The sequence below is a fragment of the Salmo salar genome, chromosome ssa22, assembly GCF_905237065.1.
Source record: "Salmo salar chromosome ssa22, Ssal_v3.1, whole genome shotgun sequence".
Taxonomy (NCBI): domain Eukaryota; kingdom Metazoa; phylum Chordata; class Actinopteri; order Salmoniformes; family Salmonidae; genus Salmo; species Salmo salar.
The window spans coordinates 9,895,498-9,920,621 of NC_059463.1; the positions used below are offsets into that span (position 1 = coordinate 9,895,498).

Consider the following 25,124-nt stretch of genomic DNA (forward strand, 5'->3'; position numbering starts at 1 on the left):
CAGAAATCTCTGCACTGGAAAGGGAAGGTTTAGAGGGAAAACAAAGGGTATATTTAGAGTGATTACAGAAATGAATGGTTGATACCATAATGTTTCATTTATGTTCATTTTGATGGGTTGTTAATATTAATAATATTATATATAATAATGTCTTACATGTCTAATACAGATGACAAAAAAAAGTAATCTGAGAAGAGGTATTGTTTGTCATACTGGGCTCCCGAATGGCGCAGCAGTCTAAGGCACTGCATCTCAGTGCAAGAGGTGACACTACAGACCCTGGTTCAAATCCAAGCTGAATCACATCTGGCTGTGATTGGGAGTCCCAGAGGGTGGCACACAATTGGCCCAGTGTTGGCTGGGATAGGCTGTCGTTGTAATTAAGAATTTGTTCTAAACTGACCTGCCTAGTTAAATATAAACTATAGGGGGAAAACTACCCTAAAATTGAACAAATACTGTAACACAGACTACTTATAGAACATATATATTTTATAGGGAAATAATAGTTCTGAGGATGCTTGTTAATAACTGATTTGGTGACCATTTCATCCACACCCTACTTGTGTACTTCCTTGGCCCCCTCCCTTTATTCTAGAACGAATGATGTCATTATTTTTGACCGTGGAAAGGGAGGGGACCTCACTGATTCCAACTGCTGCACCTCGTCCCTAACCAATAGAGATTAAGCGCCACCACTGCCTTTCCTGATCGGTGGGAGGATCCTATGTTTGTCTGTCCTGTTTCTTAGCACCCTCTATGTAGGCTAATTTACCGAATACTGCAGCAAGGGTGTCACGATCCAGAGAGAAGGAAGGCAAGTCGGGAGTAAAATCTGAACAGCGGCCAGAAGAGAGGTAAATTTTTTTCGTTGAAATATCATGTTCAATTGTTATAGTTAGCGGGGTGGACAAGGATTGTCCGTTTGGAAATAATTGATTAGGCCACTTTGCTTCGGGCCGGGAAAGTAGGTGGTGGCTTGTGGCGATAGTTAGTCAATCGACAAGTTAGCCTATGTTTCTTATTTCTTAGATTTAGGTTTAATCTATTCCTGGGTATTCCAGAGTGACTCATTATTGTATCACGCCCTTTACCGTTTCACTGATTTCGATGTAATTGTTGATACACTGTTGCTTCTTATGCTGCGTTTGTAACCAAGTGGGAGGTGGGAATTTACCAGTTTTGAAATCAAAAATAACAGTTGGATGCATTCACTGTTATTTATCATTGAGATGCTGATTGGCCAACAAGCTGCTAAAACAAACAAAAAATACATATCGTGTTTGTAAACAAATTGGTGTCCAAATGTACATATTAGATTGTTTGTATAATGCTTTGTTGCATTTAACTGCCGAAAAGGCTTATCGAGGTCATATCCTTAGTAATTGAATTCAAGAGGTCAACATGCGAAAGAAGTGGGAGTTCAATATGAGTTTGCCACTAGTAATTACGAGTTGGAGAGGCGTTCGAGTGGTTTTCTCCCAGTCATATGTGGTAAATTCATACTTCTCACTTGGTTACGAATGCAACATATGCCTAGGCTACTGACGGAACTCAAAGCAGCAACCTCGCTAATCAGTCTTTGAGAATAAATCCACATTTTTTCATATTACACTGATAATGTTCATTTTAAAGGTTTCAATAACTATTTTTTTTAAAGCGGTCAACTTTAAACACGCAGGCCCTGTCGAGTTTATTTGTTGTAGATTGTTGTAGATTATTTAAATTCCTATCTCTGGGCGGTGAGGTGTTTGTCATTTCTGAACGAAAGGGCGGTTGAGTTTCTCAGCCGAAGAAATTATTAGAGGCATTTCCACAGCCTAATACAATTGGCAGAAAAGTATTACACCACCCAATGTTCTGTTTAATTGCGTGCTATTGTTTGTGTTCTGAAATCCGTAGTTTTTGATGACTTCATTTTGACGTCGGCCCTCCAATCTGCCCACACTAGTTGCTGCTCAACTCAATCGTAAATCGTGGAGTTGAGTTGGCTAATGCCACGTTCATAGGCTAGTCGGAACTAGGAGATTAGTTGATTAGTTGAATGTGGCAGGTGTAAAACTATAACCAGTTAGCAAGTCGGACATTTCTGAGTTTCCTAGTTCCGACAAGCACGTGAACGCGGCATTAGTCATGGCTAAGGGCTAACGCCCTGTACAAATCGTGACGTATGTACACAATTTATTTAACTAGGCAAGTCAGTAAAGAACAAACTGATATCCAAGGGCTACACGGACCAAACCAGGAGGTCTGTAAGTTCGAGCTCAAGAAAGAGGCCAGAGTTCCCGATTTGGAATTCCAAGTTTGATGACCATTCAAAATGATTTTTCTCAGTTGGGATCCCCCCCAGAGTTCCCAGTTCTCTTGAACGCACTGTAGTCGGGGATTTCCCATTTAAGAGTTCTGAGTTCCCAGTTGTTCTAAATGCGGCATCTTGCCCCGCTACTGAACAGACAAGTGTAGTGTTTGTAACACAAGATGGAGGAGAGCCTGTCTCTCGTCAGAGATCGCATTTATTTTTGGGAGATTGGAAAATATGACCTCTTCATTCAAGACGGGATAAATATATTATTTCAGGTGATAAAACATGTTTTGTTTAGTTAATTTCTCTAAATGTATAGCAAGTCAAGCTACCTTGCACCGCAGAGCAAATAGCTAGGCTAGGTTGAAGATACTGTAGCTAGCGTCCTCCACCTAATAATTATCAAACAAAGGTCATTACCATCATAATATTCTTAAACGGGAGTCAGTCATATAATATAATTGGCTTAGCAGCCAATGTGTATTTAACATTGCTATTAAAATAGTACTTAGTCACTTATAGGAATGGGTCATTGTTTACAAGTTGCTAGCTATCCCATAAAGCCACCGCCGAAAACCACATTTTCCTCATCTGTGGTTGGTAACTTCCCGGTCTTCGATGGACTCTGGCTGGACTGAAGACGACACAAAGTATTAAAAATAATAATAATAATCTAGGCATGTAGAGTCCGTCTCGCAACGGAGCCTTCAACCGCAAGGGGGCGTTAACTCCGTTGTGGACGTCCCCATTGAAATGCATGGCATCCGGTGCAATTTAAGAGCGCTTATGAGTATTGTGAACAAGGTTTAAGGCTGGGACTGTTCTGTGATTTGGAAAGGAATGTAGGCTTGTATGCCTATGCCCTCTTTCTGAAGAGTAGAGCTGTAATAGAAGGCTTGCAGAGCCGACCTGTTGGTCCTGTTTGGACTGCTTTGCCTGAGTTGAGTGAAAGTGACATAACTGCAGTAGCAGAGATGTGGCATGGCTGGCTGTTTTTCACTATGTGCGTGGGACCGGGTTGCGTCTAGATTATGGAGAGTGTTGCCGGTTTATAATTAAGGCATATTTTGGTGTATGTTAGCTGCCTGTCAGTTAAACTGCAAAAGGGATACCGAAACTAAAATTGATGGTTAAGTTTACGTAATAATTCTGAGTGGTTAAGGTTTGGGATAGGGTTAACAAAAAAAGTGGGCCTAGCACTGGGATTGGACCCGCTGCTCTAGCTCATCGCAAGCCTACTAGATGATAAAAGGTGCTTGTTGCCCCTAGTGGAAGGTAGGAAATTGCCATGAAATAAAATTAGACCCCATGCCATAATTTCAACATTTTAAAAATGTCTAAATACGCCTTAATCAAGTTTAGCCTGGGTCTCATATTTTGAGATATCAGCCTGCTGCATCTCCACATGTGGGATGGCCAATGGCATACCTTTCAGGGTCGCCATGTCCTGGACATCTACCAACCAGCACACTTTCTATCTTGTCACTCTCACTATCCCTGAGCCTAATGCTAAAGCATGTAATGGTAAATCAGTGTCTGTCTTCTGTTGTACTATTTCCACCAACTTCATGTCTTTGGATTTATAACAAAATGGCCATACACCGACCAATCCGCTTTGTTTTCTCCTCATTTGAACAGGGCTCAGAATGTATTGCCCTTAAAAGGATCAAATCTGTCTGTCATTGCTCTTATAAACATTGATTCTTGAAAGGAAATTACAAGGATAGGAATTTGCTTTTACACGAGTTTGTAATTCTAGAAGTGGGTGTTCGATTCTTACTTCAACGGTTCCCCGTAAGCGAAATAGGTTTACACTGTATTGAAATGGAGGTGAAAGAACCAGTGTGTGTATAAAATGTACGCCCCAAAAATATGAATGACATTGTGAAAGACCCATTCACCGACTGAGAATGGAACAATGTATAACTTCCAGTCCACATATTATGCTAATTTCACACAGTGCCAGGATTCCTCTCTAACCATGAGGACTACCGTTACACTGAGAATTAACTTATGTGAAACTAAATAGCCTTGTCTATGGCAGCCCTGGGAACTAAAAAGCCAGACAGAGGTACTCCAACTTTAACGATGCTTGATTGAAGATGGAAAACAATGTGTGTTATGAGCCTAGGCTTAAATCCTAAGATCATTAGGCCTAATAAGATTTTTGCAAATACATTTCACGTTACAGTAGCGCTTAGGCCCATAGCAGTCTCTCGTTACTTGTAAGTCGCTCTGGATAAGAGCGTCTGCTAAATGAGTAATATTTAACATGGTGATTGCCATACAACCTCTAGTGATAGATGTGACTGGTCCTAGTTACACTGATAGCCAGTGGTGTTAGCATGTGTAATGTTATGGTGGAGCCAACCTGGGTCATTGTGTGCTCTCTCTCTCTCTGCTTCAAACAGCAGCCACGGTTACTGCCAACCTGTGAACTTTAGCCCATTTCTCAGATATGCTCTGTAAAAGTGACCCAAGGGTTGGACTTTAACATTGAGAAGGCCACAATGGTAGATCTGGTTTTACTTGCCCAGTATTTGCAAGTGAAGAAATAACGCCGGCCGCTGTACAAATATTTACAAAATAACAAACGGCGTTGATCAAAGACAAACTGAATGAATCAAAATAAGTAGAACTCTATCGAAGCGAACCCGGGCTTCAAGGATGCCTGTTAACCCGGCAGCATGCCGAACTGTTGCCTGTCTATTCAACAAACGGCAGGAGTTTCAATAGCCCTTCCCATAATGTAACAGCCATATTAGATCGTGTCCAATTAACAATGCATGAATTTCAAGCTACAGACGATGAACATACATTAATCACTACAAGCGCACAACAATAAAAGGTGCTACACATGCTTTTAAGCATAAATATCACCAGGGATATAAATATGTATGCCAACCCGGGATAAGCTACTACCGCATTATCCGTACCATTCATTAACTGCGCTCTGGAATGCGTCTGCCGGTGAAACTTCCAGCCAGGAAATGGCCAGAAAACCCTACAATTAACGAGGAATGCATGGTAACCATAGCCATTTCTGATGATCTACCTTCACGTTTAATTGTTTCACATTATCCCAATGTACCGCAGTAGTAATGTTTGATCATCAATGGCATGAATAGAAAGACGGGCTATATTGACTGGAAACGCACAACAAAAACTTTCGGCGCCAAACTGTCTGCTTCCAAACTCTTAATACATGTTTCTTTTCTCTTTTACGTCAACAGCATATCAGGACTACAGCAATACAAATAATAAATGTGCTTCTCATCATGAACCATTTGTCATCTCTGGTCATTTATAATTGGCTTAGGTGACGGAGGACGTGGGACAATCGTCTCAAGCTCAGAGGTTAAATAAATTTGTTTCGCAGTCACCTCAACTTTAATGCTTGTCCCACCCACACAAAAACCATGCAGTGAGTGTACCTCGTGGTCTAGGCTGTCTTTAAAAAAATATATATATATATATTTTTTTTTCTTCTCACCTTTATTTAACCAGGTAGGCCAATTTGAGAACAAGTTCTCATTTACAACTGCGACCTGGCCAAGATGAAGCAAAGCAGTGCGACGATAAACAAACGTACACTCAATAACACAATAGAAAGTCTATATATGTGCAAATGAAGTAAGGCGGTAAGGCAATAAATAGGCCATTACAATTTAGCAATTGACACTGGAGTGATAGATGTGCAGATGAGGATGTGCAAGTAGAAATACTGGTGTGCAAAAGAGCAGAAAAAAACATGGGGATGAGGTAGGTAGTTGGTTAGATGGGCTATTTACAGATGGGCTGTGTACAGCTGCAGCGATCGGTAAGATACTAGAAGTTAGTGAGGGAGAATTGTTAGTGCAGGATTGTCAGTTTTACGAGGGTATGTTTGGCAGCATGAGCGAAGGAGACTTTGTTGCGAAATAGAAAGCCGATTCTAGATTTAGTTTTGGATTGGAGATGCTTAATGAGTCTGGAAGGAGAGTTTACAGTCTTGCTGGCAGTGGAGAATGGATTGTGTACATTTTGGTACAAACCCTTTAAAATAAAAAATGTCAATACTGACTGATGTAGTAAAACACAAGTTAATATTTCCAGTAACATTTTCATTTCTATGACTTACAGAACGGATAAAAAACAAGTTTCTCTACAACTGTGAGGGTTTTATTTGTGTTTAGTAAGACTACTAAAGTTCCTTAACTTGCTGGTGAGATTTCCTAATCAGGAAATGACCTTTTGATCATGTCAGCTGACTTAAAATGCTGCACTTGTAGGCTACAATAAGAAACCTCTCGCACTGTAGCTTGTTGAGAGATATGAAACAATGCTGTTTGGATTATGGCCTGTGTTGTTTTCACTTATATACCACTCCTGAAGTCTGTTTGGTCATCACATTACAAAAAGGTGGATATATTTTCCTTTAAGAAGCTTTTCCCGGGTGTGTGTGAACCCATACTCCCGGTCTCCTGATGTGTGGTTTATTGTTCCTACAATAGACAGAGAAGCTGCCCCACCCGACCGTGCCTGGGTCACTTTTCTCAGTACTCACTACTCGCACTGCTCTGGTTGCAAAACTTCTACTGGCTGACTGGTTTAGGCCTCTGGAAAACTTTGGAAAAGTGAAATGTTAACTCGAAGTGGGAGGGTTGTTCTACTAGTATTGGATTCACTCCCGCACACAGTTGCATCATTCTCCTCTTGTAATATATATTGTATGTGTCACATTAGACTAATGCTCCCTGAACAGGTCAAAAGGCCTTGATATCCTGGTGGATATTTGTTTATGTGTGGTTTAGTTTCACCAGAACTTAATTATGACCCTGTTTCCTTCTCTGGTCATGCATGATGTGTATTACCAAATATTAGGCTAGATGTAGGCAGTAGCGGGGGTAAAATCAGACAGGATACAAGCCAGACCAGGGGGGAAAAAAGCCATATTACAACCTACGTGTTGTGATGATTGCATTGTGTGCTCTATAACCTGTTAGTTCATATGCCTTGCCACCGTGATACATAGGCCTAAGGCCAAGACAATGGTAAGACGGGGGCAGAATAAATTCAACCACACATTTTGTTTCAGCACAAAACCGGAGAGCAACCTCTGTTCGGTGAAGTTCACAAAGCATATTGCATGTAACAAACAGTTACGTGACCTACAGCATGGTCAAGCAAGTTAATGTTCCCAACATTTTTGTACTGCTAAACTATTGATTTTAGAACCACAGAGTTACCGCAAGTAGCAAAGAACAGGAGCTGCCTCCACCATTTCAACATCATCAAATCACCTATGCTTACTCTAATACAGTGACAACTAAAATATACCAAAAACTGTTTAGTCCAATCAACGTAAGCTAAATATGATGTGGCTGTCCATGCTTCTGGTGTGTGTGCGTGCACATTCGTGCAACTAGAAAAACATGTTGACTCACCCTACTAGAGAAACGCCAATGCCATCCTCTTTCATGTTGCCGAAACGGTCTATGACTGTCAATACCATACACACTTATTTTTTGTTGTCCTACGCTACCTGGCTAAAAAGCTTGTTCGCTAGCCCAACTTCCTTTTTGGTGGGCAACATTAGCTAGGTAACATTAGCCTTCTACATATTTAACTTCCATTCTCTTAAGCCAGGGCCCCAATGTATAAATATATGGTTTGATAAGAATCCACCTTATACTCATTGGCCAGTACGGATAATTGAGTAAAACCACAAGTCCAAATCCCTATCTCCATCCATTTAGGAAAGGGACAATTTTAGCTAGCTATCCACCAGACAACAACAACGAGATGCAACAATTCAAGTTGTTTCTGTAAATTACTTATTGCGCTTGATGGAATGTGATTGGTGCGAAGCCAAATCCAAACTGGCTTCCTCTGACAAATATTTTTTTGGGTGCACCAAGACCATTCACAGTCGAGCTCACTCAATTTAGCTCAGCGCTGATTGGCTATTATTTAATTCTTTTTTTTATCAAGGGAGGCTAAATGTTTGCTAGCTTCCCTTGCATTCAATGCTACAGGCGGCAACAATATCATACTCTTTTTGACCAGACATTATCAGATAGGCCATCTGATATAGCCATCTGGCTACACATACAGAAGGGCTCTGTTTCCCTCACTCGGATGCTTTTTCTGGTGAGATACATTCAGCCTCTTGCAAATTGAAGGAAGAAAAAAAAGATCAATTTTTACATTTTTCTTCAATTTTCAAGAGGCTGAATGTATCTCACCAGAAAAAGTATCCGAGTGAGTGAAACAGTCAAGTTTGGACACATACTCATTCAAGGGTTTTCCTTTATTTTTTTTATTACTATTTTCTACTTTGTAGAAACTATGAAGTAACACATTGGAATCATGTAGTAACCAAAAAAGTGTTAAATAATTCAAAATTTATTTTATATTTGAGATTTTTCAAAGTAGCCACCCTTTGCCTTGGCAACTTTCCACACTCTTGGGATTTTCTCAACCAGCATGATGGTAGTCACCTGGAATGCATTGCAATTAACAGGTGTGCCTTGTTACGTTAATTTGTAGCATTTCTTTCCTCATTGCGTTTGAGCCTGTCAGTTGTGTTGTGACAAGGTAGGGGTGGTATACAGAAGATGACCCTATTTGGTAAAAGACCAAGTCCATATTATGGCAAGAACTACTGAAATAAGCAAAGAGAAACGACAGTCCACCATTACTTTAAGACATGAATGTCAGTAAATTCTGAAAATTTGAAGAACTTTGAAAGTTTCTTAGAGTGCAGTCGCAAAAAGCGTCAAGCGCTATGATGAAACTGGCTCTCATGAGGACCGCCACAGGAATGGAAGACCCAGAGTTACCTCTGCTACAGAGGATAAGTTCATTAGTTACCAGCCTCAGATATTGCAACCAAAATAAATGCTTCAGAGTTCAAGTAACAGACACATCTCAACATCAACTGTTCAGAGGAGGCTTTCATGGTCTAATTGCTGTAAAGAAACCACTACTAAAGGACACCACTAAGAAGAGACTTGTTATTGGTGTCATATGCTGACCTAACAAATGCTCAGCATATGTGGGAACTCCTTCAAGACTGTTTGAAAAGCATATTTTGAACTTTTTTTGGTTACTACATGATTCCATATGTGTTGTCTCATAGTTGTGATGTCTTCACTATTATTCTACAATAAAATAAAAACCCTGGAATGAGTAGGTGTGTCCAAACTTGACTGGTACTGTATCTTTTAGTCTCTCTGTTTCATTGTCTTTTTTGGGGGGAAAACCTGGCATCCATGAATACGTGTGTGTACAAAACATTAAGAACACCTTCCTAATATTCAGTTTTGTACACTGTGTAGATTAGTTGCATAAATTCAAGCAGTCCTTCAATGCTGAATGTTATATACCTGGAAAAGTAGCTTGTTTTGTACCTCAACAGCCTCTTTCTTGTTTTGAGAAAGTGTCTTTTACCAACATTGACATTTTAACTGAGAATAACAAACAGCTCCCGGTGTTATGGCCTCCTCAGTCAATATGGTATTAACGAAGGTCGACAAATCCCTCCAAATCTACATGTACAGCTGGATATGTCTCAATGGTATGTTAGTTGAATTAAAACATGGCTGCTGTCCCAGCAACTACAAATATATTTCTGTGTCATTGTTTTAAAGATATATATATTCAAGGTTACACATTAGGGCTGGGAATTGCCAGGGGCCTCACGATATTTAGGTGCTGATACGATATGCATTGCAATTATCACATTTCGATATGCATCTCACGTTTCTATATGTATTGTGAATCGATACTGCAACATTATTGTGATTTGATGTGCCAAACATTTCTCAGTGTATAAAATATATATATCTCAACAATTTTACTCATACAGTTCATATAAGGGAATCATTCAATTGATATAAATTCATTAGACCCTAATCTACTGGGAAGCCAGGCCCAGCCAAACCGAATGAGTTTTTCCCCAACAAAACGGACTTATTGCAAACAGAAATACTCCTCAGTTTCATCAACTGTCAAGGTGGCTAGTCTCAGATGATCCCGCAGGTGAAGAAGCCAGATGTGGAGGTCCTGGGCTGACGTGGTTATACGTGGTCTGCGGTTGTGAGGCCGGTTGGACATACGGCCAAATTCTCTAAAACAACGTTGGTGATGGCTTATGGTAGAGAAATGAACATTACATTCTCTGGCAACACCTCTGTTGGACATTCCTGCTGTCATCATACCAATTGCACACTCCCTCAACTTGAGACATCTGTGACATTGTGTTGTGTGACAACTGCACATTTTAGTGTCCCTTTATTTTCCCAGCACAAGGTGCTGTTTAAATCAGTTTCTTGATATGCCACACCTCAGTCAGGTGGATGGACTATCTTGGAGGAGAAGGAGAAATGCTCACTAACAGGGATGTAAACACATTTGTGCAAAACATTTGAGAAAAATGAGCTTTTTTGTGAGTATGGAACACTTCTGGGGTCTTATTTCAGCTCATTAAACATGGTGCCGACATGTTGCGTTTTAGGTGTAGTTAATAGTGACCCGTCATGTGACTCATTCTCTGGATGTCTAGAGCAGTGATTTCAGGGAGGAACTGTAACTTCCTCAACTGAGAGAATATTTTGGCGTACTTCACTCCATTTTGCCTCAGGAGAGGAGGATCAAGCTCATTTCTTTTTTTAGCAAATGAGTTTGTGGGTCATTACCCCTAGTGGAAAGTGGGCTGAGTAAGACAGGATTGATGGCTTATCCTTTTCACATTCTGCAGATGGTTCTGCTGTATTAAATTGGTGGCTGTCACAATAACTTGTTGGGTAATTGTCTGAATTTGATGACGGAATAGAAAAGGGAGAGTACAGTGGCTAGTCTTTCTTCTACTGTGTTACTGATCCAGTGCATTGTGTTTAACACTAATTGTCAGCAACATCATAAGCCTGCCATTTAAAAAAGTGTGTGTGTGTGTATATAATGGATGTTGTCTACATGGAAATATAAGAATTATAACCTTTTTCAATACAAGATGTTCCTTAATGGCTGTTAGTGATTCTTGGACACTAAGGGCCCATGCATGCAGTCACTGTCTTATCATTAGTGGTGTGCAAAAAGAGGAGGGTTTTGTGTGTTTAGTCTTTGGCAGCACTCTCCTCTGCTCGACTCCATGGAGGCCTGTACAAATAGGGCAGCAGCCAAGGGCCCCTCCCCAGCCCCCCTCCCCACCACAGTAGCCCAGCACAGGAAGTGGATTGTTTTGTTTCACAGGGTGAGCTTCGGGAGCCTGGCTTGGTGCTCTTGTCTCCTCTCCCACTTGCTCGGCCTCAGTCTCAGGCCCATCCAGCGTTTTGGTCCTTCTCCTATCCAGCCCAGTTTACTATCTGCCTTGGGAGTTAATTTGTGGTTCACAGAGCTGTCAGTGTGGGGTGGGAAACCTCTGTACCTTAATACAAGTCAGTCATTAGATTTAATATATTTTCAATTTTATGCTTTTTTTTTTTTTTCATTATCTAGACAGATTTCGTGCTTGTCTGAATCTTATCTCTACTCGGCGGCATCATCATCCTGACAGCCAAGCAGGAGAGAACACAGGAGAATATAATTGTTTTGCTAGAAGGCAGCAATATGATGTATGTCCAATACTTTCTCTGCTTTCGGTAAAGGGGTTTTGTCAGCCAAGCCGTCGGGGTAGAAGCAGAGGAGGAGGCAGCCAAATGACTATGCATAGTTGCTCTGCTTTCCTCTCAGACAACTACAGAAGCCTCGTTTATCAAGGACGTTTATCCCACACAGCGCTGGGATCTGGTCAGCGGCAGGGCATCACTCTCTCTCTCTCTCTTTGAGTTATTCTGAAACTGCCTGGTGTTTCACACAACCCTCATTTTAAGTACCTTACTGTGATTGTTTTTTAATTAAAATGGTACAAAAATAAACAAAACCGCTTCTTTGCGAAGAGCATTTCTCAAGTAAGAATTTTATTAGGACTGTCTGGGAGTGGTATGAGTGGGGAAAACTAGCTGTTATTGGCAGAGAGGTTTGGAACTCTTTTTCTTATTGGCCTATTAACTATGCCTAATTTACTGGGTCACCAGGCAGGCTAAAACTCCATCCCAACAAAACAGGTGGATTTTTCAGCCGGTGTTTTCAAACAGCTTTTTGGAACTAAAAGGGACACTAAAAGGGCATTCTCATAAGTTTCACAGTATTAGTCTAACCTCATAGTGTGAAAATATATATAAAACACGGGAAAATCACATTAAAAAAGACCACACATTTTAAAAGTTACTCTATACCCTACTGATGAAATGTAGGTAACCAGGCAATTTAAGAGGGACATGGACAGAGAAGGAACAATATTGTTTGTAATAATTTAAGGAAACAGCTGGAGGAGCACTTACAGTTTCCTGCCTGCCTTTCCGAGTGCTGCCTGCCTTTCCACTGACCGACCATAGTAGGAAGCAAGAAGGGTGGAGTCAGAGAATGGGCTGATGGAACACAGCATTCCTCCCTGTCCCAGCTTGCCTCATCTCCCCCCATCACCATCCCATCCCCACCTGGAGATCAAACAGCCTCCTTCTAGAAATGGGATGTCATGGTGTCAGTTGTCCAAATGTTTGTTAAAAAAAAAAAAAAAATGCCCTTGTTTCAGGGGTAGAACAGAACTAAGACTAGCTACATCTTGCTTCCTTATCACACTCTTATTCCCTCACGGGTTTCCCGGCTCTATTCTCTCGCTGAGTATATTCAGACTATTTACAATCCAACAGTTATTAGGGTTGTCAAAGTTTTTTGAAAATCCAGTGACGTGACTGTAAAGTGTTCCCTGCTTTTCTCCACAGTAATGGCAGCCATTAGGAAGAAGCTAGTGATCGTGGGGGATGGAGCCTGTGGAAAGACTTGTCTTCTCATCGTCTTCAGCAAAGACCAGTTCCCCGAGGTCTACGTGCCCACAGTGTTCGAGAACTACATCGCTGACATCGAGGTTGATGGCAAACAGGTGTGTAGACTACCATCCAGGAAATACATTTTAAAAAATAAATACAGAAATGATCTGTACTTAAGTGTAAAGTCTTCATACACATGAACCAAACAGCCAACCCACACAGTAAACCTATATCATAAGGCTTTGGTTAACAAACGGTCTTGTTATGGAGTGTAGTGGGAGTGGCGCGGGGCTCTTGGGGCGTAGCCTAGCTGTGTTCTGGAGGCCAGGGCCCCTCCACAGCAGATGGGATGTTATGTCAATGGGCTTTGTTCTCCTGTACTGACCAGCACAGGATCACAGCCTGGCAAAACAGGAAATGACTGTACTCCTGGGCTTCCTGCACCGACTGGGAACATGGATGTCCACTGGCAATCCCCCACCCCCTGAAGACTGCCCCTCAGCCCGATAAACGGCTCTCATTTCCTGCTCTGGGGGAGCAACATGCATGTGGGGGAGGGGTTGATGTACTGTTGTCTTCTGTACAGGAAATACACAAAGTCAGGGATCCAAGTGTGCAAGATGGATCATGCCACCTCCCAGCACCCCATTCAGCTTAGCTCTCCCAGGGGGCTGCACTGCGCCCCCAGAATTACCCCACTTTAATTTGATGTGGATAAGATCAGTGTTCTCAGTATATAGTCGCCACAGTCCACATTTTAAATCTTATTTTCCTTCAGGGAGAATGGTAATCTCTTTCTCTCACCTTCAGTGGGCGGGGCTGGGCCCAGTTCTAAATATAGCCCTTTTTTGTCCTTTTTTGTTCCCCCAAAACCTTGTGCTGTGCAGTCAGTCAGTGTGTCCAGAGGGGATATGGCTCCTAACCCCATTTCTCATGCCAGGAGTATGTAGCCTCCCACTCGCACCCGCCCTACAAACCTCTGCTATAGCTGCTATTTTGGGATGGTTGAATAATGTGTGTACTGTGGTCATACATTGATCTTTCAAAGTTATGTTACTAACCTTTTTAACTAGATGTATGTTGTATGAAGGACAGGCTCCTCCTCTCAAAGACATTGGACTTTTTTTTTTCTCTCTCTTCAAATAGTGCTTAAATCATGTATACAGTAAAAAGCAAGTTGTGGCAGAATATTATGATTCAGTTGTAGAATCCAGCAGACTGTAATGTAGTTGCTCTGGTCTACTCCCCTGAGGAACAGAAGGTATCTGGTTTGATTCTCCTTAATCACCTGATTTCCCTAATGGAATTAATCAGTGGTGTGATGGGATAAAGCCTCCATGCCTCCTCTCTGCATCCCTGTGAAAACCTGCCCGTGGAATGAGACAAACGACCCGTCGTTAGCTGCTGCACTGGTTTCTCTCTCCCCCCCCCCAAGACCAGAGCTATGACAACCACTTCTAGCAGTATTGTTCATCATCATGGTTATCACTGCTAGTTTCACGGCCGCCAAAGACGTTCAACTGCTAAGACTTCACACCTAGAGTGTGTCCCATATGCAAATCTTCCTCCAAATCCCTGCTGCATCACTTGAGAGATATCTCAGAGATACAGTATTTCTACATCCCAAATGACACGCTATTCCCACTACTTTTTTGGCCAGGACCCAATGTGAACTATATAGGGAACAGGGTGCCATTTTGGAAGCAGCTTTTCTGTGAGGAACAGTGAAACTGAAACACTGCTCCGGCTCATATTAGTCGCTATTAGCTGTTTCTAAGGCATGACTGTTTCCAGTTGGAATGCTTCATTGTTTTGATGGTGTTTTACATTGCCCTATGAGAACATGGTGAAAACAAAATTACAGCTACGGTATCTTTGTAATGATTTCCACAGTAAAAGAGGTGCCAGCACTTTGCTCCACTGCTTTTGGCACGACACTGCCAAGCCCAGTCGTGGCGCTCCTGTTTTTGGTAACTTAAACCGGAATCACCATTATTTAGTGACCAAGGATGGTTAAGTGCGTTTTTAATTTAGCTTTGTGTTTCTTTTTGCTCATCTGCACATGCTACTGCATCTATTACTCAACATCATATAACAAAAAAATAGGACTCTCAGGTCTGAGAGAAATTTGCTTCAGAAAGATGTTGCCTTTTTTTTTATTTTTTAAGAGCAGCCATTTTGCCTGTATCTGCGAAGTCCTGACACTTCCTCTTCTCTTTTGTGGCGTGTTTTAGGTGGAGCTGGCACTGTGGGATACAGCCGGCCAGGAGGACTACGACAGGTTGAGGCCTCTCTCCTACCCCGACACAGATGTCATCCTCATGTGCTTCTCTATCGACAGCCCCGACAGTTTAGGTAAATTACCAGAAGAAAAGCTTATTTCTATTCCGGGGACACTCAGTTGCTGATTTTCTCTGTTTTGATTTCCAACAGCCAACTGTACTTGTCTAACAGCTGGCTATGTCGTTTTAATGTGTTTTGAAACTAGCACAGTATCTAGCATGCTAAATGTGTTTGCTCAACTGGAAGTGACTGTGGCCGTGTGTTTAACAGTTTTATACAGTGGATTTGGAAAGTATTCAGACCCCTTCACTTTTTCCACATTTTGTTACGTTACAGCCTTATTCTAAAATTGATTAAATCGTTTTTTCCCACCTTATCAATCTTCACACAATACCCCATAATGAAAAAGCAAAAACAGGGAGAATTGTTTTTAACCTTTGGATAAGTATTCAGACCCTTTACTCAGTACTTTTTTGAAGAACCTTTGGCAGTGATACCCACAAAGACTTGAGGCTGTTATGACGCTACAAGCTTGGCACACCTGTATTTGGAGAGTTTCTCCCGTTCTCTGCAGATTCTCTCGAGATCTGTCAGGTTGGATGGGGAGCGTCGCTGCACAGCTGTTTTCAGGTCTCTCCAGAGATGTTCGATCGGGTTTAAGTCCGGACTCTCGATGGGCCACTCAAGGACATTCAGAGACTTGTCGCGAAGCCACTCCTGTGTTGTCTTGGCTGTGTGCTTAGGGTCGTTGTCCTGTTGGAAGGTGAACCTTCGCCCCAGTCTTAGTTCCTGGGCGCTCTGAAGCAGGTTTCCATCAAGGATCTCTCTGTACTTCGCTCCGTTCATCTTTCCCTCAATCTTGACTAGTCTCCCAATCCCTGCCGCTGAAAAACATCCCCACAGCATGATGCCACCACCATGCTTCACCACAGGGATGGTATTGTCTAGGTGATGAGCAGTGCCTGATTTCCTCCAGATTGACACTTGGCATTCAGGCCAAATAGTTCAATCTTGGTTTTGTCAAATCAGAGAATCTTGTTTCTCATGGTCTGAGAGTCCTTTGGGTGCCTTTTGGCAAACTCCAAACGGGCTGTCGTGCCTTTTACTGAGGAGTGGCTTCTGTCAGGCCACTCTACCATAAAGGCCTGATTGGTGGAGTGCTGCAGAGATGGTTGTCCTTCTGTAAGGTTCTCCCATCTCCACAGAGGAACTCTAGAGCTCTGTCAGAGTGACCATTAGGTGTTTGGTCACCTCCCTGACCAATGCCCTTCTCACCCGATTGCTCAGTTTGACCGGGCGGCCAGCTCTAGGAAGAATCTTGGTGGTTCCAGACTACTTCCATTTAAGAATGATGGAGGCCACTGTGTTCTTGGAGACCTTCAATGCTGCATAAACATTTTGGTACCCTTCCCCAGATCTGTGCCTCGACACAATCCGGTCTCGGAGCTCTACGGACAATTCCTTTGACCTCATGGCTTGGTTTTTGCTCTGACATGCACTGTCAACTGTGGGACCTTTATATAGACAGGTGTGTGTGTTTCCAAATCATGTCCAATTAATTAAATTTACCACAGGTGGACTCCCAAGTTGTAGAAACATCTCAAGGATGATCAATGGAAATGGGATGCTCAATTTCACGTCTCATAGCAAAGGGTCTGAGTACTTATGTAAGTAAGGTGTTTCTGTTTTTTATTTTTAATAAATGTACAAACATTTCTAAAAACCTGTTTTTGCTTTGTCAGTATGGGGTATTGTGTGTGGATTTGAGGAAAACAATTAATGTATTCCATTTTAGAATAAGTCTGTAACAACAATGTGGAAAAAGTGAAGGGGTCTGAATACTTTCAGAATGCACTGTATAGGGTGTCATGTGGGATAAATGATCTGCATGGACTTGTCTGCTGAGCTCTTTCTCCAGTCAGTGTCCCATAAGCAGTAGCAATTTTAGCATGTACATCTTAGTGGGACAATAAAATATAAAATGTATGCATGCCAGCAAAGCCACTACACAAAACTCTACATGAATTACACTATAACAGTGACAAACGGTGCCCACAAACTGTTAAGATGTTGGGACCGCAAACCTACCACTGCTACATCTGGCTATCAGCAGAGCCTTGTCTGGCAGCGAAACAGTTAATTCAGCCTCATTTACTGCCTTTTTAAAAATGCATATAAGCAGACAATGAAAGCTCTTACAATATTCACTGATGACATTTCTCTAAAACAGGCTATAGGCTACATGTGCACCACCAAGTCAGAACAGTTGGTGAAATTAAGAGAGGGAAAAGTGACCAAATTATTAGCGTGAGGCACATGGGCTACTAACAGCTTACTACACAACATACTTAGTATTACTTTTATAACTACAGTATACATATCTCCCTGGGAAATTACATAATTTATGCAGCAGCATACAATACATTTTTGGACTCACCTTGTGCTGTGCTCACTTTCTTCCAAACCACTCATTGTTGAATTTGCTATTTCCAACTTGCTCTGTATTGGCCGATGAGCACCGATACGTTATCTATAATTTCTCTTCATTATTTCTCTTCAAATGATAAGGATTTGCCTGTGGATTTTTGACTTGATTCATGACAGCCAACTAGGATTTTGAAAGTATGACATTGACATGATCAGTCCAATCAAAGCTACTGTACATATGTGATTTGACGACGTTTTATCTGTGGCCAATGACGTTGGGCCTTCTTGGAAGGGCACTTCTAATGTAACTATGTCAGCACACAAAGGACTAGAATTATCGAGGTCTCCCCTTAGACTCCGCCATGACGTAGTGACAGAAAACCCAGCCAATCATGGTGCAACGCTCTGTATTTTCTGCTGGCTTGCCCCACCACCACAGAAAGCACAGAGTTAGGCTGAAACGCCTGCATTTTGAAGCTGCCTTACTGAAGAAAACAAAAAAAGAGACCATGTTTGTATGTGGCTTTATTAACTCCATGATATGAACTCAGCAAAAAAAGAAGCGTCCTCTCACTGTTAACTGCGTTTAAGTCCAAAAGGCTCCATAACAGCTTCTACCCCCCCAAGCCATAAGACTGCTGAACATGAGATTGTAACCCCCCCGTTTGTTTTTACACTGCTGCTAGTCGCTGTTTATTATCTATGCGTATTCACTTTACCCCTACCTACATGTACAAATTACCTCGACTAACCTGTACTCCCCCACATTGACTCGGTACCGGTACCCCCTGTTTATAGCCTCATTTGTTATTTTTTGTGTTTTTCATTTTTTACTTTTGTTTATTTACTAAATATTTTCTTAAATATTGCATTGTTGGTTAATGGCTGGTAAGTAAGCATTTTACAGTAAGGTCTACATCTGTTTTATTCGGTGCATGTGACAAATAACATTTGATTTAATTGGCATTGTGCAGCCTAATTGCCTCGGCTACTAAGCACAGATAAATACTTTTTTTTGTTGTTGTATTTTTAAAATAAATTGTCTTAGTATCATGTTTTTTATGACCTTCCTAAACAAAATATTAATGTTTTCTTTGTATATTAAATGGATTTATTCGGCTGGCGGCTATTTTTACTCGTAGAGGCTGGCTATTCTACTGTTAAATATGCATATGGTCATTTTGACCGTCCTAGCCGCTTTGAGGTAGAAATGTTCAAAGTTTTTGTATTTTATTATAAACTCAGCAAAAAAAGAAACGTCCTTTCACTTTCAACTGCGTTTATTTTCAGCAAACTTAACATGTGTAAATATTTGTATGAACATAAGATTCAACAACGGAGACATAAACTGAACAAGTTCCATAGACATGTGACTAACAGAAATGGAATAATGTGTCCCTGAACAAAGGGGGGGGTCAAAATCAAAAGTAACAGTCAGTATCTGGTGTGACAACCAGCTGCATTAAGTACTGGAGTGCATCTCCTCCTCATGGACTGCACCAGATTTGCCAGTTCTTGCTGTGAGATGTTACCGCACTCTTCCACCAAGGCACCTGCAAGTTATCGGACATTTCTAGCCCTCACAGTACGGACATTGCAATTTATTGCCCTGGCCACATCTGCATGCCTCCTTGCAGCATGCCTAAGGCACGTTCACACAGATGATCAGGGACCCTGGGCATCTTTCTTTTGGTGTTTTTCAGAGTCAGTAGAAAGGCCTCTTTAGTGTCCTAAGTTTTCATAACTGTGATCTTAATTGCCTACTGTCTGTAAGCTGTTAGTGTCTTACCCACTTTTCTACAGGTGCATGTTCATTCATTGTTTATGCTTCATTGATTAAGCATGGAAAACCGTGTTTAAACCCTTTACAATGAAGATCTGTGAAGTTATTTGGATTTTTATGAATTATCTTTGAAAGACAGGGTCCTGGAAAAATAACATTTCTTTTTTTGCTGAGTTTATATATTTACATTGTTTGCAAACTGATGTGTTACACACATTAATGCCAAATTAACACACAAAACAGGCAAGCCCCCAGATGTAAAAATAAAAATGCGACGGGTCGCCACTGCCCATAAGTATCTCTGAAATATCTACTTGCTTCTTGTTCCTTCTTCCTCTGGTAGAAAACATCCCAGAGAAGTGGACCCCTGAGGTGAAGCACTTCTGCCCCAATGTTCCAATCATCCTGGTGGGCAACAAGAAGGACCTGAGGAACGACGAACACACACGGAGGGAGCTGGCCAAGATGAAGCAGGTACTGTACCATAGTTCCATACTGAGTGTACTGCACAAAACCCTCAAACAGACTCCTAACCACTAGGTAGGAGGTACTCCTGTAAATCTGAAAGGGTTGGATTAAGTAGTCTGTCTAACCTTATATCTATCCAACACTTTTTAGATGTGTATGTGGCTGGTGTCCTCAACTAGGCCTCTGGAAGGGAGAACATTTAAGATGACAATTTGTCAAAGGATATTAGTGTTCCCCTTTTGAGTCGAGTCATTGTTTCAGGATACATGAGGCTTGATAACCAGCCAAACTAAGATGGTGGTTGAGTGACCAATGTCGTCACTGACTAGACTGTGGAAAACTTTTCAGGAAAAGGCTGTTTTGACTCTTCAGTCACTGGCATCCCTTGCTTTCTTGGAAAAACGTGTAGCTCGACAGGTCTGAAATGGCTGGGCCTGATTTTGCTCTGCGTGTCATGGCATGGGGGAGGAGCAACTGCTCCTAGAAGTTACAAGTCACTGATTAGCTTGTTTGTTTAGTCTGAAGTCTTTTCCTCTCCTCAATGCGGGTTCTAATGGACGGCAGACAATGCGTTGCATAACGGCATGTTCTCTGTGTAGGCCTACTGTCTGTGGTACTCGTCTCCAGGTCCAGTTGCTGATGATAATGGGGGGGGGGGTTACAAAGCCCTCTGACTCTGTCAGCCGTTTCTTTCTCTCAGAGAGCAGGAACTGTGTAACAAAGAGGGTTGTGAGAGAGGATTTACGATCCCCACAAATCATCACTTTTAAGTGTTTTAGCGTGATGTTAAAAGTAACATTGGTGGTGGCTATGTTGTACCCAGGCAGTGGAGTCATGCTATTTCCCAGGATTGATTGGTTTTGTGGTCAAACATTAAATCTAGAGCAGGGGGAGGGGTGATACAACCTAAACACAGTAGGCTACATGTACTAGGATAAATACATTTTACATTGTGTTTTTATTGTCTTGATGGTATTACAGTCAAGTGTCCCATGAGGTTGTGTGTGTGTGTGTGTGCGTGTACATTCATGGCCACACCAGTTTTAACACCCTGTCTGTTTACCCTGTAGGAGCCAGTGAAGCCAGAGGAGGGCCGGGACATGGCTAACCGTATCAGTGCCTTTGGCTACCTGGAGTGTTCAGCCAAGACAAAGGATGGCGTGAGGGAGGTTTTTGAGATGGCCACCAGGGCGGCGCTGCAGGTGCGCAAGCGCAAGAAGAGGGGTGCCTGCCTGCTGTTGTGAGGAGGAAGAAGACCTCAGTCGTCAACTGACAAAACAACTATATTACGCAGGACTGACCTTTTACCAAATGGCATCTTTGTACTGTATCTCATTTCACGCTAAAGAGGTTGGCGGCCGAAAGTGCTGAAAGTAAAATAACAAGGAAAAGGACTGGTCTGTAACACAGGTTAGAAATTAGTGTTTAAACTTCTCAGCATTGTTTTTGTTTGTTATGCTTATTTCATGCAATGGGCACACTGTCTTTCGTCTAGTTTTTCCACAAGCGTTTCTTTTCCCTGTCGCTTTTGAGAAGATAATAAATGCACATGTATTTGTATGCAACATATTTGGCTGTCCTTCCCTGGGCCTGTACAAACAGTCGGTCCCCTGAGCTTGTGTTGTCAACATGCACACTGTTGGAATCAGGACTCATCCAAACTCTTGTTCATTTGTAACCCGTCCTGTCCGCTAGCATAGATTTTAATGGTAAGAGGGTCTACTTTCCAGGGGAGAGGTTTTGCTCTTTAGAACCAGTGCCTTTTTTTGTTATTTTTCAAGTCCTTGCATACCACCAAGTAACGCGCCTCCTGACCTGTTGGTCAACTCACTAGCAGGGGTGCGGAGGGCCTCCTCACGTTAATTATACACAGTATGTATTGTAATGCAATCCGAGCTTTGCTGCATGTAACCTAGGCTTTGAGGGTTGTCGACAACTAGCCGCAAGAAACGACTTCAGAGTTCATTTTACTTAGGAGAACGTATCAGCTAGTCCGTATAACATAACATAGTCTGAAATCAGTCTTTCCCCCCCCACACACACACACGGTAAAGGACTGGTAGTCAGAGCACCTCATGGCACTGTAACATGACCCTACAGATATGTGTGCAGAGAAGTCCATCCGCTCCCTCTAAGGTCTGGATTGAACAGCTATTCCTCACGGTTGTTCTGAACACCTGTACAGAGAAGCTTGACTATCCCCACATAAACAGAAGCGAACATGACTTTAAAGTACCACCACACCAGGACGTGACAAGTTAAAACAGGTGTCGCCTGATGATTAGGGAAGCATGGTCTACAGTAGCTACAGTAGGTTTGTATGAGTTGACACAATCCTCTTTTTAGAATGAGAATGCCAATGTATTTGTCACAAGGCTGGAGCTACTGGGGTATGAGGGATATGGTATGGGGGACTGACTGACTGGTGGATCCTGCCTCGAGATCCTGTCAGGGTTGACAGGCCTGGAGACTTCCAGTCTGACTGCATTCTAAAGCAGCATTCTGAGGAGCCACATGAGTGTTTTTCAGTGCCTTCTCTTTCCTGATAACCTGTGTGACTTTAGCGTTCCCCGAGAGCCGAGCAGAGAGACCGGACTGGTTGCTCAATGCCAACATGCCACAGCCAGTCAACTTTGACACATGTCATGTTACACAAAGCTCAACACTCCCAGCACTCACTCACAGCCATAAAGAATGTCAGGGGGAAATGATGCTTGACAAATTAAGAATTTCACTGAATATTTTTCCAAGGTACACTTTGCCACAGCGTTTCCCAAAACATACCTGGTTGAAAACCCAGTTAGAATTCGATCATCCATAGATGAGATCTCTTCAGCTCGGTGGTTGATTGTATTTCATTTGAGGAAGGAAACTCCCAGTGTGCTTTGCCTCATTTATTTTTTTTTCAGGAACTGGTTTGTCAATTCTCAGTTTGTTCTGTCTTGGCGCTATTTGACAAGAAGGAAAGACCAACATTTTTTTTTAAGAGCGAGGCTTCTGTTGGCTGCCAAGAAAGTCCCCACACAATTCTCTCTCCCTACCTGTCGCACAGCTAAAATGACGTGTTCTGCACTGTGTTATGTTAACAGTAACGTTTGGAGGGTGTGCTACTGAGTTGGAAATTACTTTTACATTCGGACATGATTTCTTATCTTCTGTCATTTTTATATTGCACTGCTGAGAACAATAAAATGCATCGGGGGTTGCTGAAGTCACTGGTCAACCTAGGCTGTGGTTTTTGTTACCGTTTTGTCATTTGACTTGATTTACGTAATGGAACACCAATGGAGCTATAGCATGCCTGAGACTGGCGCTGGAATATACTGTATCCTGGCTTCTTTTGGTCTTTAGCTTTTTAAACCACATTTCTATTAAACGTTTTACTTGTCCACCATGGCTCCAACATTACACAACAACTCCAATATGCATGATGTCTATTTTCTGTATTGCTTGGACGTTTCACTTGCATGGAAGTGGAAATGACCATTTTAAGTTTACTCTTTTGTATCCTATGATGTTGACCATTTGTCTAACGGGAGCCCGATGAGCCTTTCTCTAGTGATTCTTCACAGCATTCCTATTTCTCCTGGTTTGTGTCTGTCGTTCTTCTGCCTGTGTCCATAAACCGGTCAGTCCAACCAAACAGGGCTCAACTTTCCAAATGTCCATCAGCAATGTCACATGACAGGTTTTAAGGGTTGCATGCGACCTGGTGTGATGCTAGCGATAACAGGTATTCCATAATGCCAACGAAAAAATATTAGCTGGTTCGATTGACAGCCCTCTGCTGGCCAAGTCATCCATGTTAACAGAGCTTCTACTGTGGTAGGAAAATGACTTCACGTTCAAGCAGACAGAAACCCGGGCGGTGTTATAAGCGGTGTCCCAGTATTGTGACTGTTCAGGAGTGAAGCTCAGAGGAAATATAAGTTTGTCCCTTCAGGAGTATGTTTGTCTACACAAAATGGAACTTGACATTTGCCATATATTACCTTTTTGTATGGGTGTATGTTTAAACAGTGTTTCCATGTCGCCAACCCATGAAAAGGACGGCAACTTTTAAGATTTCAGACATTTACGCCAACCTACATGCCAAGGAATCCTGGGGCATCTAAATAAAGGCATTTGCAACACTATATGTCCAGCATAATGTTAAAACCAACCTCAACCCCAAAGCAGAAGGCAAACTACATATCAAGATAAGCATGTAGACTGCTGTTTTGTGTACGCTGCTACTAAACCTAGATCACACTACTACTAAACCTAATCTTGTCTTTTATTACGTCGGTGTCTGCATGAGTGAAACTATGGTCTCTACAGCAGTTGCTCCACTATGGGAACAGCTATCTGCTCAGTGTCTAACTCCTCTTTCTGGAAGTATCTAAAATAACAATCCAGATTTGTATAAGAAAGCTCATTGTAATAATGCTTAAACGGAAAGTGATGTAGTGAATGTTTGATTAAAGTGAACACGAACAATGTTAATAAACTATTTTTGAGACGAGATTATACACTGCCTCCCTATTCCAGTTGTTCCATTTTACACAAAGACGATGAAAGCTATGTGAGAATCCAAAATCATTTATTGCTTGTTTTCCAGTTTAGCAGCCACTGCTTCAGTTAGGGATGTAGTAGTGAGACATGAACTTACAGTACATGGTTATAGATTCCTGAGCGACTGAAACATGAATGTTAGACCAGGTGACACTGATCCAATAGTCATCATGCTACTGTATCTAAAATGTAGTGGTTCAATTGTCGGCATACTGAAAATACAGTGGCGGTATAAAAATACATTACCACAAGCAGAAAATATGTATTTTGAATATTAAATACACTCCCATCATATGCTCTGAGGAGATACTGCCTTTAAAGTAGTAGGTATTTCCATTGGTCACTTGTCAGTGGGACATTTCCTATTACAAGTCAGGCTGAAGATTTCATCCAGTTTCTGCTGAGCAAGGATTTCAATCATCCATCGAGACATAACTTTCCAAACCTTTCCAAAATA

General features: G+C 41.9%; 1 protein-coding gene across 1 annotated transcript; it reads left to right on the top strand.

Annotated features, from left to right (window-relative positions):
• Window positions 1-619: 619 nt before the first annotated feature.
• LOC106582735 (rho-related GTP-binding protein RhoA-D) lies at window positions 620-24,624 on the top strand. The gene is made up of 5 exons (XM_014166109.2): window positions 620-857; window positions 13,108-13,265; window positions 15,387-15,507; window positions 19,989-20,119; window positions 21,184-24,624. The coding sequence occupies exons 2-5, from the start codon at window positions 13,110-13,112 to the stop codon at window positions 21,355-21,357; spliced, it is 582 nt and encodes a 193-aa protein (XP_014021584.1). The 5' UTR covers window positions 620-857; window positions 13,108-13,109; the 3' UTR covers window positions 21,358-24,624.
• The last annotated feature ends 500 nt before the right edge of the window (window positions 24,625-25,124 follow it).